Source organism: Staurois parvus, unplaced genomic scaffold (genome assembly GCF_062004578.1).
Source record: "Staurois parvus isolate SC_StPar_1 unplaced genomic scaffold, SC_StPar_1.0 ptg000298l, whole genome shotgun sequence".
Classification (NCBI taxonomy): domain Eukaryota; kingdom Metazoa; phylum Chordata; class Amphibia; order Anura; family Ranidae; genus Staurois; species Staurois parvus.
In genome coordinates, this window is record NW_028318094.1 from 5,797,069 (window position 1) to 5,817,555 (window position 20,487).

The 20,487-nt window shown below is 43.1% G+C and overlaps 1 protein-coding gene across 1 annotated transcript; it reads left to right on the plus strand.

Moving 5' to 3' along the window:
* Positions 1-1,594: 1,594 nt before the first annotated feature.
* Positions 1,595-20,153, plus strand: SAP30L (SAP30 like). The gene is made up of 4 exons (XM_089682820.1): positions 1,595-1,894; positions 11,336-11,458; positions 15,824-15,922; positions 16,721-20,153. The coding sequence occupies exons 1-4, from the start codon at positions 1,703-1,705 to the stop codon at positions 16,850-16,852; spliced, it is 546 nt and encodes a 181-aa protein (XP_089538946.1). The 5' UTR covers positions 1,595-1,702; the 3' UTR covers positions 16,853-20,153.
* Positions 20,154-20,487: the final 334 nt, after the last annotated feature.

Genomic DNA, 20,487 nt, shown 5'->3' on the forward strand with positions numbered 1-20,487 from the left:
TGGATATGCCTCCCCAGACCATCACTGACCCACCACCAAAACGGTCATGCTGAATGATGTTACAGGCAGCATAATGTTCTCCACGGCTTCTCCAGACACTTTCACGTCTGTCACATGGGCTCAGGGTGAACCTGCTCTCATCTGTGAAAAGCACAGGGCGCCAGTGGTGGATCTGCCAATTCCGATATTCAATGGCAAATGCCAATCAAGCTCTATGGTGCTGGCAGTGAGCACAGGGCCCACTAGAGGATGTCGGGCCCTCAGGCCACCTTCATGAAGTCAGTTTCTGATTGTTTGGTCAGAGACATTCACACCAGTGGCCTGCTGGAGATCATTTTGTAGGTCTCTGGCAGTGCTCATCCTGTTCCTCCTTGCACAAAGGAGCACATACTGGTCCTGCTGATGGGTTAAGCACCTTCTACGACCCTGTCCAGCTCTCCTAGAGTAACTACCTGTCTCCTGGAATCTCCTCCATGCTCTTGAGACTGTGCTGGGAGACACAGCAAACCTTCTGGCAATGGAACATATTGATGGGAGGAGGAGTTGGACTGCCTGTGCAACCTCTGTAGGGTCCAGGTATGGCCTCATGCTACCAGTAGTGACACTGACCCTAGCCAAATACAAAACTATTGAAAAACAGTCAGAAAAGATGAGTAGGGAAAGAAATTTCAGTGGCCTCCAGCTATAAAACCATTCCTGTTTTGGGGGTTGTCTCATTGTTGCCCGTCTAGTGCGCCTGTTGTTAATTTCATTAACCCCAAAGCAGCTGAAACTGATTAACACCCCCTCTGACCAGATCCATATCCTATATGGGGGTGTGATTGGGGGGGGGGTTGAGCAGCTTTCAGTTATGTATGGATTTGACTTGATCATAGCAGCTCACAGGGGACAAGACATGAATCTCCCTGATGGGACCCAGATGGCAAATAACAAAATCTGACAGGGGTCCTAATCCATCGATAAGAAAAAGTTTTGCCCCTAGTTCTGCTTTAGTCTCTTTCAGGCTGCCATCTGTACCGTTGGGGAAATATTCCCTCACTTTGCTTTCCTTTACTCCTGTGGTTGGGGGGCAGTAAAAACCTGTGGCTGAGTCGCAGTTTTAGCAGAAAGGGTGGACAGATACCGCCGCACAGTAAACATGATGTAGTGGCCCCTTTGTCTGAATAAAGAGGGGTGATGTCTCTGCATGTGTGTGCATTGCAGCGGGGACACGTTTAGGGCTACGAGGTGACATCAAGTATTCACACCACCTGGCAAATGCCCTCTGAGGAGCGATCCAAGGTGGGTCTCTATTCAGAGACCGACACACTTCGCTGTACACGGCACGGGAGACTTTCCTGTACGGTCAGTATACACTGGGACTAGGGGAGGACACAGCCGGGGCCCCGGTAATGGCGGCTCTCCTACAGGTTGCCGGGACTTCACACTTGTTTACAGTAGTGAACAGCCCGGCCATGGCACAGTATTGGTTCGCTCCGTACCCGGAAGAGGCGTGACCATTCCCTCCCCAAATGACAACTGCTCCGGCCAATCGTGACACCGAGTGTCAAACGCCAACCCCGCCCACCGACTGTTCTGTCCAGCCGGAGCTCGGCCGAGGGTGGGACTTCCGTTGTCAGGGTGCTGGCGACTCTGTTGCTGCAGTGTGTCGGGGAGAGGCCCGGCATGTCAAGACGGGCTGTGTGCTGACGGAGAGGCGGGGATGAACGGCTTCAGTACGGAGGAGGACAGCAGGGATGGGCCGCCGGCCCCGGCCGCTCCGTTCTTCGGACAGACGTGTTGTCTGATAGACGGGGGAGAGCGCTGTGCCCGGCCGGCGGGGAACGCCTCATTCAGCAAGAGAGTGCAGAAGAGCATCAGTCAGAAGAGACTCAAACTGGACATCGACAAGAGCGTGAGTCCCCGGAGGGATGTGTGTGTATTGTGTCATACATGTGTGTGCGTCATGTCATACATGTGTGTGTACACCCTGTGTGTGTATCATGTCATACATATGTGTGCGTACACCCTGTGTGTGTATCATGTATTACATATGTGTGCGTACACCCTGTGTGTGTATCATGTATTACATATGTGTGCGTACACCCTGTGTGTGTATCATGTCATACATGTGTGTGTATCATGTCATACGTGTGTGTGCGTACACCCTGTGTGTGTATCATGTCATACATGTGTGTGCATCATGTCATACATGTGTGTGCATCATGTCATACATGTGTGTACGTACACCCTGTGTGTGTATCATGTCATACATGTGTGTGTATCATGTCATACATGTGTGTGTATCATGTCATACATGTGTGTGCATACATGTGTGTGTATCATGTCATACATGTGTGTGCGTACACCCTGTGTGTGTATCATGTCATACATGTGTGTGCGTACACCCTGTGTGTGTATCATGTCATACATGTGTGTGCGTACACCCTGTGTGTGTATCATGTCATACATGTGTGTGCGTACACCCTGTGTGTGTATCATGTCATACATGTGTGTGCGTACACCCTGTGTGTGTATCATGTCATACATGTGTGTGCGTACACCCTGTGTGTGTATCATGTCATACATGTGTGTGCGTACACCCTGTGTGTGTATCATGTCATACATGTGTGTGCGTACACCCTGTGTGTGTATCATGTCATACATGTGTGTGCGTACACCCTGTGTGTGTGTATCATGTCATACATGTGTGTGCGTACACCCTGTGTGTGTGTATCATGTCATACATGTGTGTGCGTACACCCTGTGTGTGTGTATCATGTCATACATGTGTGTGCGTACACCCTGTGTGTGTGTATCATGTCATACATGTGTGTGCGTACACCCTGTGTGTATCATGTCATACATGTGTGTGCGTACACCCTGTGTGTGTGTATCATGTCATACATGTGTGTGTATCATGTCATACGTGTGTGTGTATCATGTCATACGTGTGTGTGTGTATCATGTCATACGTGTGTGTGTGTATCATGTCATACGTGTGTGTGTGTGTATCATGTCATACGTGTGTGTGTGTGTATCATGTCATACGTGTGTGTGTGTGTATCATGTCATACGTGTGTGTGTGTGTATCATGTCATACGTGTGTGTGTGTGTATCATGTCATACGTGTGTGTGTGTGTATCATGTCATACGTGTGTGTGTATCATGTCATACGTGTGTGTGTGTGTATCATGTCATACGTGTGTGTGTATCATGTCATACGTGTGTGTATCATGTCATACGTGTGTGTGTATCATGTCATACGTGTGTGTGTGTGTATCATGTCATACGTGTGTGTGTGTGTGTATCATGTCATACGTGTGTGTGTGTGTATCATGTCATACGTGTGTGTGTGTGTATCATGTCATACGTGTGTGTGTGTGTATCATGTCATACGTGTGTGTGTGTGTATCATGTCATACGTGTGTGTGTGTGTATCATGTCATACGTGTGTGTGTGTGTATCATGTCATACGTGTGTGTGTGTGTATCATGTCATACGTGTGTGTGTGTGTATCATGTCATACGTGTGTGTGTGTGTATCATGTCATACGTGTGTGTGTGTGTGTATCATGTCATACGTGTGTGTGTGTGTATCATGTCATACGTGTGTGTGTGTGTATCATGTCATACGTGTGTGTGTGTGTGTATCATGTCATACGTGTGTGTGTGTGTATCATGTCATACGTGTGTGTGTGTGTATCATGTCATACGTGTGTGTGTGTGTATCATGTCATACGTGTGTGTGTGTGTATCATGTCATACGTGTGTGTGTGTGTATCATGTCATACGTGTGTGTGTGTGTATCATGTCATACGTGTGTGTGTGTGTATCATGTCATACGTGTGTGTGTGTATCATGTCATACGTGTGTGTGTATCATGTCATACGTGTGTGTGTGTGTATCATGTCATACGTGTGTGTGTGTGTATCATGTCATACGTGTGTGTGTGTGTATCATGTCATACGTGTGTGTGTGTGTATCATGTCATACGTGTGTGTGTGTGTATCATGTCATACGTGTGTGTGTGTGTATCATGTCATACGTGTGTGTGTGTGTATCATGTCATACGTGTGTGTGTGTGTATCATGTCATACGTGTGTGTGTGTGTATCATGTCATACGTGTGTGTGTGTGTATCATGTCATACGTGTGTGTGTGTGTATCATGTCATACGTGTGTGTGTGTGTATCATGTCATACGTGTGTGTGTGTATCATGTCATACGTGTGTGTGTGTGTGTGTGTGTATCATGTCATACGTGTGTGTGTGTGTATCATGTCATACGTGTGTGTGTGTATCATGTCATACGTGTGTGTGTATCATGTCATACGTGTGTGTGTATCATGTCATACGTGTGTGTGTATCATGTCATACGTGTGTGTGTGTGTGTGTGTATCATGTCATACGTGTGTGTGTGTGTGTGTATCATGTCATACGTGTGTGTGTGTATCATGTCATACGTGTGTGTGTGTATCATGTCATACGTGTGTGTGTGTGTGTATCATGTCATACGTGTGTGTGTGTGTATCATGTCATACGTGTGTGTGTATCATGTCATACGTGTGTGTGTATCATGTCATACGTGTGTGTATCATGTCATACGTGTGTGTATCATGTCATACGTGTGTGTATCATGTCATACGTGTGTGTGTGTATCATGTCATACGTGTGTGTGTGTATCATGTCATACGTGTGTGTGTGTATCATGTCATACGTGTGTGTGTGTATCATGTCATACGTGTGTGTGTGTATCATGTCATACGTGTGTGTGTGTGTGTATCATGTCATACGTGTGTGTGTGTGTGTGTATCATGTCATACGTGTGTGTGTGTGTGTATCATGTCATACGTGTGTGTGTGTGTGTATCATGTCATACGTGTGTGTGTGTGTATCATGTCATACGTGTGTGTGTGTGTGTGTATCATGTCATACGTGTGTGTGTGTGTGTGTATCATGTCATACGTGTGTGTGTGTGTGTGTGTATCATGTCATACGTGTGTGTGTGTGTGTGTGTGTGTGTGTATCATGTCATACGTGTGTGTGTGTGTGTGTATCATGTCATACGTGTGTGTGTGTGTGTGTATCATGTCATACGTGTGTGTGTGTGTGTATCATGTCATACGTGTGTGTGTGTGTGTATCATGTCATACGTGTGTGTGTGTGTGTGTGTGTGTATCATGTCATACGTGTGTGTGTGTGTGTGTGTATCATGTCATACGTGTGTGTGTGTGTGTGTATCATGTCATGCGTGTGTGTGTGTATCATGTCATGCGTGTGTTTGTGTATCATGTCATGCATGTGTGTGCGTACATTGTGTGTGTGTATCATGTATGTGTGTATCATGTTATACATGTGTGTGCGCGTACATCATGTATATGTGTGTCATGTCATACATATGTGTGTATGTACAGTATAATGGGATGCAGTGTGCAGTATAATGTGTGTGTATATAGTATAGTGGGTGTGCAGGGGGTGTGTAGTTCCTGTATTGTCTTTACACAGTGCACAGTTTATGTGTGTATATATATATATATTGTCCAGTGTGTGTGTATATATATATTGTCCAGTGTGTGTGTATATATATATTGTCCAGTGTGTGTGTATTCAATCCATGTGTATATAAATATACAGCATCTCTATACCTACACACAGTGGATAGGAAAGTCTACACACCCCTGTTAAAATGTCAGGTTTCTGTGATGTAAAAAAATGAGAGAAAGATAAATCATTTCAGAACTTTTTCCACCTTTTAATGTGAAATATAAACTATACAACTCAGATGAAAAACAAACTGAAATCTTCTAGGTGGAGGGAAGTAAAAATAAAAAACTAAAATAATATGGTTGCATAAGTGTACACACCCTTAAACTAATACTTTGTTGAAGGACCTTTTGATGTGTTTCCAGTACTCAGTATTTTTGGGTATGAGTCTATCAGCATGGTACATCTTGCCTTGGCAATATTTGCCCACTCTTGTAAAAACACTCCAAATCTGTCAGATTGTGAGGGCATCTCCTGTGCACAGCCCTCTTCAGATCACCCCACAGATTTTCGATCGGATTCAGGTCTGGGCTCTGGCTGAGCCATTCCAAAACTTTCAATTTCTGGTGATTTGGATGTATGCTTTGGGTTGTTGTCATGCTGAAAGATGAAGTTCCTCTTCATGTTCAGCTTTCTAGCAGAAGCCTGAAGGTTTTGTGCCGATATTGACTAGTATTTGGAACTGTTCATAATTCTCTCTACCTTGACTAAGGCCCCAGTTCCAGCTGAAGAAAAACAGCCCCAAAGCATGATGCTTCCACCACCATGCTTCACTGTGGGTATGGTGTTCTTTTGGTGATGTGCAGTGTTGTTTTTGCACCAAACATATCTTTTGGAATTATGGCCAAAAAGTTCAACCTTGGTTTCATCAGACTATAACACATTTCCCACATGCTTTTGGGAGACTTCAGATGTGTTTTTGTAAAATTTAGCTGGGCTTGGATGCTTTTCTTCGTAAGAAAAGGCTTCTGTCTTGCCAGTCTACCCCATAGCCCAGACATATGAAGAATACGGGAGATTGTTGTCACATGTACCACACAGCCAGTACTTGCCAGATATTCCTGCAGCTCCTTTAATGTTGTTGTAGGGCTCTTGGCAGCCTCCCAGACCAGTTTTCTTCTCATCTTTTCATCAATCTTGGAGGGACGTCCAGTTCTTGGTAATGTCACTGTTGTGCCAAATTTTCTCCACTTGATGATGACTTTCTTCATGTTCCATGGTATATCTAATGTCTTGGAAATTCTTTTGTACCCTTCTCCTGACTGATACCTTTAAACAATGAGATCCCTCTGATGCCTTGGAAGCTTTCTGCGGACCATGGCTTTTGCTGTAGGATGCAACTAAGAAAATGTCAGGAAATACCTACTAGAACAGCTGAACTTTTTGGGGGGTAATCGGAGGCACCTTAAATGATGGCAGGTGTGTACTGACTCCTATATAACATGATTTTGAATGAGATTGCTTAATTCTGAACACCGCTACATCCCCAGTTATAAGAGGGTGTGCACACTTATGCAACAGCATTATTTTAGTTTTTTTATGTTTACTCCCCCCAAAAAAGATTTCATATTTTTTTTACAATAGAGTTGTACAGTTGATAGGTCACAATAAAGGTGGAAAAAGCCCTGAAATGATTTATCTTTGTCTCATTTTTTTACATCACAGAAACCTGACATTTTAACAGGGGTGTGTAGACTCGTGCCCAGGAGGCATGTTATTGGTGGTACTAAAATATTGCAGCTAGTACCCAACATTTTTTAGAGTATTTTACCTTAACATTTCATGTTCCTGATGTGCCTGTTGTACTGCGTGTTACCCCAACATTTCATGCTCCTGATGTGCCTGTTGTACTGCGTGTTACCCCAACATTTCATGTTCCTGATGTGCCTGTTGTACTGCGTGTTACCCCAACATTTCATGCTCCTGATGTGCCTGTTGTACTGCGTGTTACCCCCAACATTTCATGTTCCTGATGTGCCTGTTGTACTGCGTGTTACCCCAACATTTCATGTTCCTGATGTGCCTGTTGTACTGCGTGTTACCCCAACATTTCATGCTTTTGATGTGCCTGTTGTACTGCGTGTTACCCCAACATTTCATGCTCCTGATGTGCCTGTTGTACTGCGTGTTACCCCAACATTTCATGCTCCTGATGTGCCTGTTGTACTGCGTGTTACCCCAACATTTCATGCTCCTGATGTGCCTGTTGTACTGCGTGTTACCCCAACATTTCATGCTGCTGATGTGCCTGTTGTACTGCGTGTTACCCACAACATTTCATGCTCCTGATGTGCCTGTTGTACTGCATGTTACCCCAACATTTCATGTTCCTGATGTGCCTGTTGTACTGCATGTTACCCCAACATTTCATGTTCCTGATGTGCCTGTTGTACTGCATGTTACCCCAACATTTCATGTTCCTGATGTGCCTGTTGTACTGCGTGTTACCCAACATTTCATGTTCCTGATGTGCCTGTTGTACTGCATGTTACCCCAACATTTCATGTGCCTGTTGTACTGCGTGTTACCCAACATTTCATGCTCCTGATGTGCCTGTTGTACTGCGTGTTACCCACAACATTTCATGCTCCTGATGTGCCTGTTGTACTGCGTGTTACCCCAACATTTCATGTTCCTGATGTGCCTGTTGTACTGCATGTTACCCCAACATTTCATGTTCCTGATGTGCCTGTTGTACTGCGTGTTACCCCAACATTTCATGTTCCTGATGTGCCTGTTGTACTGCGTGTTACCCCAACATTTCATGTTCCTGATGTGCCTGTTGTACTGCGTGTTACCCCAACATTTCATGTTCTTGATGTGCCTGTTGTACTGCGTGTTACCCCAACATTTCATGCTCCTGATGTGCCTGTTGTACTGCGTGTTACCCCAACATTTCATGTGCCTGTTGTACTGCATGTTACCCCAACATTTCATGTGCCTGTTGTACTGCATGTTACCCCAACATTTCATGCTCCTGATGTGCCTGTTGTACTGCATGTTACCCCAACATTTCATGTTCCCGAGTGTTGTATTTAAAAGTATCCTGTTCTCTTCTGTTCTGCATTGTTTCCTTTGTGTGAAATACCTGGTGATCATACTAGTCCTCTAGCTTTCCTATTTCATACTGACTGTACAAGGCATGAGTGCACATCCATCCCTGTGTGGTCAGTTTTCTACTTGGAAGCATTGCCTGCCTGTCCTCTGTTAGCCAGGCTTGTGCAGACACTCCCCCTGATAATCACTGGGAAGATTAGTGTGCTGTTGTTTCTCTGCCTTCTGACATGTTCCCTACTTTAGTACTGTTTTCTACTGCTCAGTAACCCTTTGCTGCTTTAGACCTCATGCACACCAGACATTTTTCAAACTCTCCTAGAAGCCTTTCCTCCTGGCAGCAGAGTTTTGGCAGAAAAACCTTCTGATGCTTGTAAAAGTGTGTAAAGCATATAGCCACGTCAAGCATTTGGGCATTATTTATTCTGGCTAATGAAATGAATTATTTTATTCTGGCTATTCAAATAAATTAACTCTCAAACGTTAAATACGTTTACATGTGTTTAGAAGCATCAAGCGTTTTTTCTGCCAAAATGCTGCAACTCCTGGGCACACTGGCAGTGGGTTTTTTTCTTGCCTCTAAACTCTTCTAAGACGTGTGCACACATGGACACATAGGCTAACATGCAGGGCAGTTTAGGGGCAGGAAAAACCCTGCAGATGCCGCTAGGAGCAGCTGTAAAAACACCCAGTGTGCAGGAGGCTCTATACTGCTGTTACACTGTGTTCACTTCTCTATATATACTGGGCAATGGACTGTCTGTGTGTTTAGCACTGTGTACCCTGTGCTGCGTTCTACATCTCTCTATGGCAGTGGTCACTAAATGGCGGTCCAGAACCGGACCGAGGGGCAGTCCTGTCTGGACCGCAGCCACGCCACCGCCGGGTGCCCTCCCTCTGGGCCGCCGGGCTTAAGATGAACGGGCCGCACAGCAGGAGGTAATTGGCGACCGCTGCCTGGACAGGGTTGATACAGACCGCAGCCGCCGTTCACCTCCCATTGTACGGCTATGCCTAAAGTAGGGCTGACAGGAGGAGCAGAAGTGACGGCTCCAGTAACATGCAGGAGGTGCCGCTGACACAGCTGGCCACTGCACTGAAGGGACAACGGCAGACTCTCTTCTTCACCCGTCGGCACACTGTGCCAGGTCTGTAGCGGCGGTGGATGAGGCTGTCTCTTTGCTGGATGGCAATGTCTCTGTAGCCAGTTGGGTCCAGCAAAGAGACAGCCCAGTCCAAGAAGGGACATCGCCATCCAGGAAAGAGACATCCCTGTCCAGCAAAGAGACATCCTGCTGTGTTAAGGGATGCTGTGTTGTAAAGGGGGGCAGTGATGTGAAGGGAAAAGAGGACACTGTGGGACTTCTTTAACCACTTCCAGTCCGGACACTTTTACCTCCTTCCTGTCCAGGGCAATTTTCAGCTTTCAGCGCTATCACACTTTGAATGACAATTGCGCGGTCATGCAACACTGTACCCATATGATTTTTTTACCATTTTTTTTTATAACAAAAATTATAATTTTAAAAAAAATTTTTTTACATTTTAATTTTTTTTATATTTTATTTTTTATTTTTACATTGTCACCCTAGCAGTACAGTGTCACCATGGTGACACTGTACTATTTTTGGGGGTGATGAAGATTTTTTTTTTTTTTTTACACTAATTGCTTTTACACCCTTATAGGATGTAAAAGCAATCATTTCTCTTTCTCTCTGTCTGCATTCTTGCAGCCATTGAGAACTACTGAGTGAGCTGTGATTGGTCACAGCTTGTCACATGGTACAAGGCTGTTGTGAATAGCCTTGTACCATGTGACCTCTTTGATCATTCACAGATTTCACACGTAGTAAGCAATGATGTCAGAAGTGACATCTTGCTTACTACTTTGAATGTGATCACTGATTGGCCAATCAGCAGTCACATGATTGGGACCTCGTACAGAGGTCCTGTCCGGCGATCAGTGTTTCACTGTGTCCGGAGGATACAGCGGGCACCGGATCGCGGTGCTGCGCGCTCCCGGGGAGTGCGCACAAGCAGGGTGCGGGGAGGCCGTTTATAAACGGCCACCTGACCCTGCACTGCCACCGTCCGGCTGTTTATATACAACGGCCGTTCGGGAAGTGGTTAAAGAGGGGACTGCAGTGTGAAAGGTACACTAAAGATCATAATGTACCGGGGGACTGTGAAGTGTTCTATCGGTAACAAAATTCGGACTTCTGCTGGAAGGAAATCTTGCTGACCGGACCTCCGTAAATTTTAATTCAAGACCCCTGCTGTTTGCGAACTCTGAGACACAGAGAGGTTTTCTGCTTGAGTTTCCTGTGTGTCTTAAGAAATCCCATTGAAGTTGCAGATAAACAGCACAAACACACAAGGTCAAATCTGCTGAGCTAATACTGAAAGACTCACTATAGGTTATAAAATCAAGCCTGGTAGCAGGACATGGGGTTCTCGAAGGCATTGTGTTGTACACATGATACTTTTGTCATGGTTGCAGGGAAGCAAAATTAAAAAAAAAAAAAAAAAAAAAAAATTTTAACAGTTTTTGGAAAATCATAGCTGGCTACATTACATGCCACAGTAGCATAAAGTCTAAAAAGAATATCTCTCAAGTAGTGATATTTTGACTGGGAAGAGGCTACTTTTGTAGTAAAAGTGCTAATGCCCAACATCAGCCACTTAGACATTTTTCTTAGCCATCCTGCCACCCTTCTTGTTTCCATTTGAAGTGATTTATGATGTTTTTCTACCTCAGGTTCGACATCTTTACATCTGTGACTTCCACAAGAATTTTATTCAAAGTGTTCGGAATAAGAGGAAGAGGAAAACCAGCGATGATGGAGGTGACTCTCCGGAACATGAAACAGATGTGCCAGAGGTCAGCATGTCAAAACATTAATTTTGTTTAGGATTCCTTTCTGAAAATTATAGAAATGTATTTTCTTAATCATTCATTTACAGGACAGAAAGGTGATCATATCCATGACTACTTGGGTTATCCTGTCACCCTCCGTAACCAGACATTACCCCGCCCAGCTCAGCAAAGCCTCTGGTTTTAGCTAGTGTCCAAAGATACTGGATGGCCTGTTCCTTAATCCCCTGGCGAGACAGATGTGGGCCTTATCTAGATCAGTAGCTCCAGCCAGCAGGCCAAGAGAAGACTCCACCAGGACATCACATTGAGGAGTGGGGATGGCCTGTAATGTCTTTTCTGTCTGCCCTGCAGGCATCAATCTCTGCTGTACAGCGTACCTGGTGATCTTGCCGGCATGGTGCTGTACAGATCCAGGGCAGTGATCCCCCTGAAGGGGGAGTCAGGTCCCTGAAGGCTGTTTGATGCAAGCATGCCATCATGAGTGAAGACTGGGTCTGCGGGCCCTGCATCTGAACTGGTGAGCGCCTTTGTGCTTCGTGGACTAAGTGGCAATTTTAGCTATAGACTTGACAGGTTTGTGTCCTGAACCAGGGATCCTCTATTGTTTGCAGTGGATGCCGTAGTGCAGGGTTTCTCAACCTTTTTACATTTGAGGAACCTCTCAAAAAGTTTGAGATCTCAGGAACCCCAATGGCTGAATTCACACTGACTAGCAGTAAAAGGCAGGGAAAATGGATGTACATTTCCATCCATTGTATGTGTGTTAACTTGCGTTGATGCACATTTGCATGTGTGTTGATACGCGTTAGCGCACATAAAAATGCTATGTATTTTGCAAGTTTCCTGTGACATCATGTTTGTGAGTTGGGGACAAAATTATTGACAAAGCAAAGTTGTTTTTTATTTCTTTACTTACATTGCGCTGCATTGACGTGCGTTTTAACACGTGCTTTCATGTGTTGCGTTAAAATGCATACATGCTGCATGTTAACACAGCCTAGGTCAGTACTGTATTGTAGTGTGAAAAGAACACATACAAAAAAATTGGTTTTTACGTGTCTATGCTTTGACCTGCATTTTACAGGTGTGCTAAAGTATCAATGTACTAGTGTAACTAAATAATTTTCATATCAACAGGTCAGAAAACATTGGTGTTTTCAACTATCTGTTGATAGAACAACAATTGTTCTTAATATTAATATTTTCTGCACAGATGTTCAATTCTGGATTGAAGTTGAGGTAAGTAGTGTACAGGGGTTTAGCAGGGCACAGTAAGGGAAGAGGCCCAGGAGAGAACAGTACAAGGGGGACCTGGAGAGCACAGCATAATACAGGTAGAGCACAGGCGAGCACAGTAGTGCAATACAGGGGGGATGCAAGAGAGCACAGTACAGGGAGGGGGGACAAAATGGCACAGTACCGTGGGGTACAGGGGGAGGTGGCAGGTGGGTACTATATTGAGTTCTGTAAAGTGTAGTCCAGCAGCGGTTTCGTTATGCAGAGTGGCACAGGCAAGCTGCTGTAACGTATCTGCTGCCCTGATCCCTGTTCACCCTCCTCTCTTGTCCATCCTGTGTGATGTCACATACAAGCAAAGCGGAGTGGCAGCTATGTGGGAACGTGATCTGCTTGTTGCCTCCTGTTTGCGATTGACCAGTAGATTGTGGCGGAATCCCTATGGAAGTTCTGCGGAACCTCGGTTGAGAAACCCTGGCCTAGTGACTCCATGGGATCAGTTTTCTCTGACCTATGCCTTTCCTCCACTGCAGCTTCTTCCATCCCTCTTACACATGATAAAGGCAGAGGGCGTTCTTGTTAATATTCTTAGCTCTTGTTATTCTAAATGCTTGGCCGAACATAACATGGTATGCAGACATCTCTTGACAGATGAGCTGTTGCCTCTTCTGGATCGATTACACTTGCTGTCACATGGTCTGTTCCATTCTTCTTCACCTTTTCGGGCTTTGATGGCATGGCTGTTGAAGCCCAAATTTTTAGTGATAGAGTTTTTGTTTCTTTAATCGCTACCCTTCTTTAGGGTCGTTTCACACCGACATCATCCGTTCAGTCATGTTTTTTGCTAAGAAAAAAATGAAGAATACTGACTCAGGTTACATCAGTTTGCAGTTCAGTTTACATCGTTTATTTTTTGTTCTGGTTTTTTTTTTAATTGGCGGTTGAGGAAACTTGTCATAGATAAAAAACATAAACCAAAAATATTTCTTGCCTAAAAATGGACTAAGGCTGGCCATACATTATACAATTATCTGCAGATTTTTGGTTTAGATTTACCAAAAACCATATAATAGGAGGACAAACCTAAACAACACTTTCAGTTGTATCCAATTAGGCAGGCCCTTGCACTACATAGTTGAAGGTAAATCTAAAGGAAATTCGGCAGAAAATCTGCAGATAATTGTATAATGTATGGCCAGCCTTAAACTAAATAGACAGGCGACATCCATTTACATCTGTTCATATCTGTCTAAATGGAAAAGGATGCAGTCTTGTTCCGATAAAAAAAAAAAAAACAGATCTGAACAGACAAGGATGTAGGTGGATGTAAACGGATGATGAGCTGTTTATATTCACAAGCTATTTCTATTGGAATTAATTTCTGTTTATTTTCCATCTAAAATTGGATGAAAAAAACGAACAAACAGGATACCCGGGTGAAAGGACCCTAAGGTCCCGGTCACACCGATCCAACTTTGAAATCGGATGTCATTCCGACTTAAGGTGCAACTTGCAAGACACAGATGTCTATGCAAGTCACACCTGAAGTAGTGCATGTACTACATTAGAAATCGGTGTGACTCCAACCAATTCGGAATCGCACTGATCTGACCACTTTAATTGCAGACAAAGTGCAACTTGCCTTGTGATTTGCAACTCGCATGGCAAGTTGCTCCGGGTGTGACCAGGGTGTAAGACTAGAAAATCAGTCTCCAGGAAAGTGTACAGGTGTACACGGAATGCTTATTTCACCTGATGTGAAGCTCCTAAGTTTCATCACCAATAGTATGTTTGATATTTCTGTAGTTTGAAAATGTCTCTGGCTTGAGTGCCATCAGATGAAGATCTTTGCCTTGACCATGTTCTATCAAAGACCTATCATGTCTCATTCCTTAAAGTTAAAGCTTTTGAGCAGTGTTTCCCTTGTCTGTGTGGGCCCCCACTGCCTCAGTGGGACCTTAACTTGGTCTTGTCTGGCTTGCAGTCTTCTCCATTTGAACCTCTGAGAGATTTCGTCGTTGCTCCTTAGGTTGTCTTTTTGGAGGCTGTTTGCAGCTTGTGGGGTCTCAGAGTTGGCTACACCTACCTACAAGGAATCCTTCTTGGTGTTAAGGCCTCAGTCCTTTTTCCTCCTTAAGGTGCTTCCTTCATTCCACATGAACCAGGACATTGTTTTGTCATACTTGTGTCCTAATTCTAGGCATCCTAAGGTAAAGGTGCTTCACTTTTTTGATGTTGTTCAAACTGTTTTAAGTTTAAATCTGAATTCATAAGACTCAAGCTACTTCTCAATCCGCTATTTCTGAGTGGATTTGTCAGTTCATTTCTCAAGCCTATGATGCCATAAGCAAGGTTCCTTCTTTCCTGGTTAAGACTCCTTCCACCAGGAGTGACAGTGCTTCCTGGATTACTCAAAATCAAGGTTCTGTTGTTTAACATTGTAAGAATCTGGTCTTCTCTTTACACATTTACTAATTTCCACCAGATAGATGTTTATGCCACTGCAGACACCAGCTTTTGGCAAAAGGTCCTGGAGGCAGCTTTGTAGTGGGGTTCCTCCGTGTTCCGATTCTGGGTTTTGGTCATGTTGGCCTTGTTGCCGTGTTGCCTATCCCTTGTGTTCAGGACATCCCACGTAGTCATAAAGGTGAACTCCTCTGTGATCCATAATGTACAGTTAAGAAATTTTGCGTTTTTGGATTACTTCTAAGAATCCTATTCTTGGACTGCATCAGACAACATAGAGATCCCCCCCCCCCCCCTTTTTGTGTTTCTCATCGCTTGGCGCAAAACTAAGGCTTAGCTGAAGTAGGAGGAATTGTGCATGGGTGTCAATTTCTGCCTACTTTTTTTTCGCCAGTGTCCATTCACCTGACAGTGGCCGCATAACCCATGTAGTCATGAATATGCGCTCTTCTCTGTCCTGTGATGTACTCCAAGAAAAAAAGATTTTTAAGGTAAACAAAAATTGGTGAAGTTTATATTGTCAATGTAAAGCCTTACTTATGGTGTCTAGGATCAGCCATTTCTTCATATATCAAAGGAGTTGCTTGATTGCTGGCTACCATGTTCTGCTTTAATTTCTCTTCTATCCTTATGAAAGTGGTAATTAGACTCTTTATTTCTCTGTAGGTTGATCTTTTTCAGCTACAAGTGAACACACTGCGCAGATATAAGAGGCATTACAAGCTACAGACACGCCCTGGGCTCAACAAAGCACAGCTGGCAGAGGTACATTTCATCACCCAGTGCTGGCCATACATATACTAATAAACAATCCATCACAGATTCAGCTGTAAACCATAGTCCTATATGTATTCGATCTGTGTAGGTATTTCCAGTTTGACTTTAATAAATAAAGTGTGTGTGTGTGTATGTGTGTGTGTATTATATATATATATATATATATATACCTATTTTAGTAAAGTGTTTCCATACACTTTACATAAAAAAAGTGCATTATTTACCTTTTAGGAAGCCTTTCCACACCCCAACTATTTTTCCATCTCCAATTTTGGCTGCCGTAGACTTACCTGACAGTCAACATAGGTGTTACACACATAAATTAAATCTATGCCCCCACAGGTCTTTTATATATTTCTAAGTTTTGGCAAATGTTATTGAAAATTTCCACTTTTGTTCTGCTCTATAAAATGCTGGTTCATATCCACCAATGAGGACAGCATGTGGTGTTGGGGTATAGATGCACATCATTGCCTAGTTCATTGACCTGATACCAACCCTTTGTTGGGTTTGCTTTCCATGAATGTTATATGACTGGGTGTTTATGGGTACAAAGACAACAAGCTGCTGCCCAGATAACAGAACATTTTGATCCCATTACCATACAAGTAACCACTTGTTGCCAATCACTACCACTAAAGGGCAGGTTTGCTATAACTAAACTTTAAACAACAATGAAAAATCTAAAATGCATTTTGTGAATCTTTATTCCATTTTCAAAACTAGGCCGTTTTATTCTTGCAACATCATTTTTTTTATTATTTACCTTCCTTCCCCCCCATACAGACTGTGAGCCGACATTTCCGAAACATTCCAGTGAATGAGAAGGAAACACTGGCCTATTTCATCTACATGGTAAAGAACAATCGAAGTCGCCTGGACCAGAAGTCTGAAAGCAGCAAACAGCTGGATGCATAGCCACAGAGACTATAGGACTTCGACCAGCTTTTACCGAAAACCAATGAACGTGTATATAAAATTCATGTGTGGTCGCGGCCACAAAACCTGTGCCATATCATCTTTTCATCAGCGGACAGGCTGATGGTCCCTATGTATGGACAGTGCATTTGCAGCACTGAACTCTGCATGGATGGATTTAATGGGGAAAGCCTATTCAGTGACTTTTTTTTGTTTTTCTTATAACAGGCATGTGCCATTCATGTATACTGCCTTGGACGTGCCATAGCACAAACGGATAGTTAACCTTCTCAATATGGTGTCAGAAAAATCACTGCACGGACCAGTTCTCATCATTTCCAAAAAATGCAAACCTTCCTTTTAAAACTGCTTGTCAATTATAATTGTTTGCAGAAAACCCACATTTTAGCTTTTCCAGAAAATGGCATATACAGTCGACGGGTCCCAATAGGTATGAAAAGACTGTGAAGCTGTTTAAAATGTCTATTATTTTATTGGCATACCTGTAGGCCATTTGGGTCTCCCCTAGAAGCCTAGCTGAAAAACTCCAAGTTGGCAATCCCCACATCCTTTCTTGTTGCCAGGTCATGAAAACCATTGGTTTTCATTCCTGAAACGCTGGCAGTGAGGGTCCCAATGGTTTGTTGCCCCTACATAGGCCATGTTCTGGAAATGGTGATCATAGCTTTTACATAAGTATCTAACAGGCTTTCAACAAGCTGCAAGTGTAAAAAAGCCTACTAGCAGCTTATTTCAATTGAGTCAGCACTCTAAGATCTGTGTTGAACCTCCAGAAACTGTAGATGAAGGGAACTTTAAAGTCTTGATCAAAGCTACTGGAAGTATGCATTTAGCTTTGATATATTTTGCTTTACACATTGCTCTTATACTATTGTTTTGTTTTTTTTTTCATTCAAAGCAGATCTTTGGTCAGATGTTAACTAAAAACTGTTAGCAGCTTGCTGAGGTGGTTAAAGTGTTACTAAACCCCGGACCCTGCATTCACTATATCTGGTCTCCCACAGTACACAGAACATGGAAATGCAATTATTTTAGTAAATATAGACTGCTAAATACCTTTTCTCATCAGCAGTTAGAGCAGTCTTGTGACTTCAGCAGAGCACTAGTTAAAGCTTGTAGAAGAGTTTTCTTTCTGCTCTAGGAGGATGTGAAACCCCTGACCCTCTGTCTGGAGAGTGCTGATTGGCCCTGTGCTGATCACATGCACTCTTCCAAGAAAAAAAAAAAAAACCTTTAGCAATACACACCAAACTGAGCATGTGACTATGAAATCAGTCTGTATCAGGTGCTCATTTGAACAAGAGGAGGGGCAGAGAAGACAGGATCAAACAGCCTTTTTACACAATGCAGAAGATTAACCCGTTAGGTTCCACATTGAGTATAACAAGCATGCTTTACTGCATATACAGACTGATTTTACTGTTCTGGGTTTAGTAACACTTTAAGAAGTGGCTGTAAAAAAAAAAAAAAAAAAACCTGAATGACTCTTCCTGGCAAATGCTGCTTCATAACCAAAATCCTAGGCATTTGATTACATGATCTCTGCTTAAGGGTAGGCATGGCCTGTCCAAACTCTGGCCTGTCCTTCCTGCAGAGATCACAAGGCCTTATACCTAGACATCTGTGAGCCCTATTGGAGGAAACTGGAACAGCATCTTCTCCAGGAAAGGTAGGATATTTTACATTTATTAATCATGTCCATCTCGGCAGCACCATCAACATAGCTTTAGGTTTACATCTGAGTAGAAGTTGGCTTTCACGTCTTGGCGCCCAGTCACTCATAACAGCCAGTCTCTGATCACGTTTTATTTGGCTCGCTTTTATAAACAGATCTGTGTTGGTTGTTTTGTGTTGCGGCTTACAGCGTGCTATGAAGATCTATTCTATATCGATGGGTCACACCATACTGCCACCATTGTAATCCATTTTCCCTGATCAAGATCTCAAACTCTCAGCAATAAGTGAGTCTCCCCAGAACTAGTTAAGGACTTTTTTTATTTTTTTTACAGTGTGTTTTAGTATTTCTACCCCCATCAACAAGATATTTCCACAGATGTATTTTATTCTTATTATATAGTGACAATGGTTTTCTTTTTTAATGGAGGAACTTTCACAAATTTTACTTTTTGTCTTTTAAAAGTAGGTATATATTCCTGAAACTTGGATTCTTTGTAATGTAGTAACCCTTCTGACCTGGCTATCCCCCATTCCTTGGACAGGAAATGAGGGTAAATCTCTCCACTCAATAAATAGATGGCAGTAAACCCTTCCTGGATGTTCTAACCCTCCTATTCCCTCTATTTAAAACCAGAAGAAATCACCTTTGATTAGAATTCTGTCATTATATGGTTGCAAAGGAAATCTGTAATGTGGTGGATTTTTGAGACATATGCTGCCAGAAAGGTAATTATCTTTTTTTCACAGGCTGTCTTTTCTTTACTTTGGATTTCATAATAATAGGTTCCCTTTTAAAGCTGAATTCCAGGCACAACTTATAATATTTATTCATCAATAGCCACAAAGGATATAAATCTACTTTGTGTGTATTAAATGCTTTTGAAAACCCAGATATTACCTTGTCAAAGTAGCAGTAACATCATCATTGTGCTGTGCAGAAAGAGAGGAGCTGTGGGAGGAACCCATCAGACACCATCTACTACAGGAGGCAAAGTTTCATACCTGATTACTGCACAGTTCTGGAAGTATGTCGGCCCACCACAGGATTCACTGCCTGGTTGCCTAAACATACACAGATCTATATAAACAAATTGATTTTATTACAAAGAGTTAAAACATCGTTAGGTCAACATATTGTAGAAACCACTAAAATCAACATATAAAGGTGGTGGAATAGAAACATGCTGACTTGCTGTGAAGATATACTCTCTCTTCAAACTGTCCAAGGGAGGAGAGAAAGGCGAGTAGACTTCAGCAGGGAAACCCAACACGTTTCAGAACTCTGTCTTTCCTCAGGGGTAAGCTGAAGAAAAGGGATGGCCAAAATGCATTCTATAGAATATAATGTACAATAATAAGATTTTGCAATTATTTGAATTAAAACCATGGAGTTGAAGAATATTTCTATATTACATACCATCTGATTCCTTTAATAAATTTACTCACCAAAATTGCAAAAGACCGAAAATTCTCCTATTAATGTGCCCACCACAAGGCTGGGTGTAAGCAAAGCGTAGGGAGAACAGGAGGGAGTTCTGGAATAAATATATGAAGCGCCTTAATCAAGTAAGAATACACATGCCTCTTGGGTCCTGGAGTTCAGCTTTAGGATTCTCTCAAGAAATGGTTAGCTTTTTTTTTTACCCTTACTGGGTGATGGGGGCCATTTTTAAATGTTGCTTCCAATGAGCGGGGTGAACATAAGACTCTGTGTGCTGACGTCAAGCCGCCGTTCCCGATGCCCAGATCAGCAGCCATCTTAGTAAGTCCGGCCGCAAATGTTTGTTTCTTCATGGAATTTTTAAAGCTATTAATATTGACCCATTTAATTTAATCAAATACTATACTATATACTTGGGCTTCGTGTGGTGAGCAATTTGGGGAGCGATCTGTAGAGGTTCCCTGTGACTAGGTTTTTTTGATAGGGTAATGAGCAT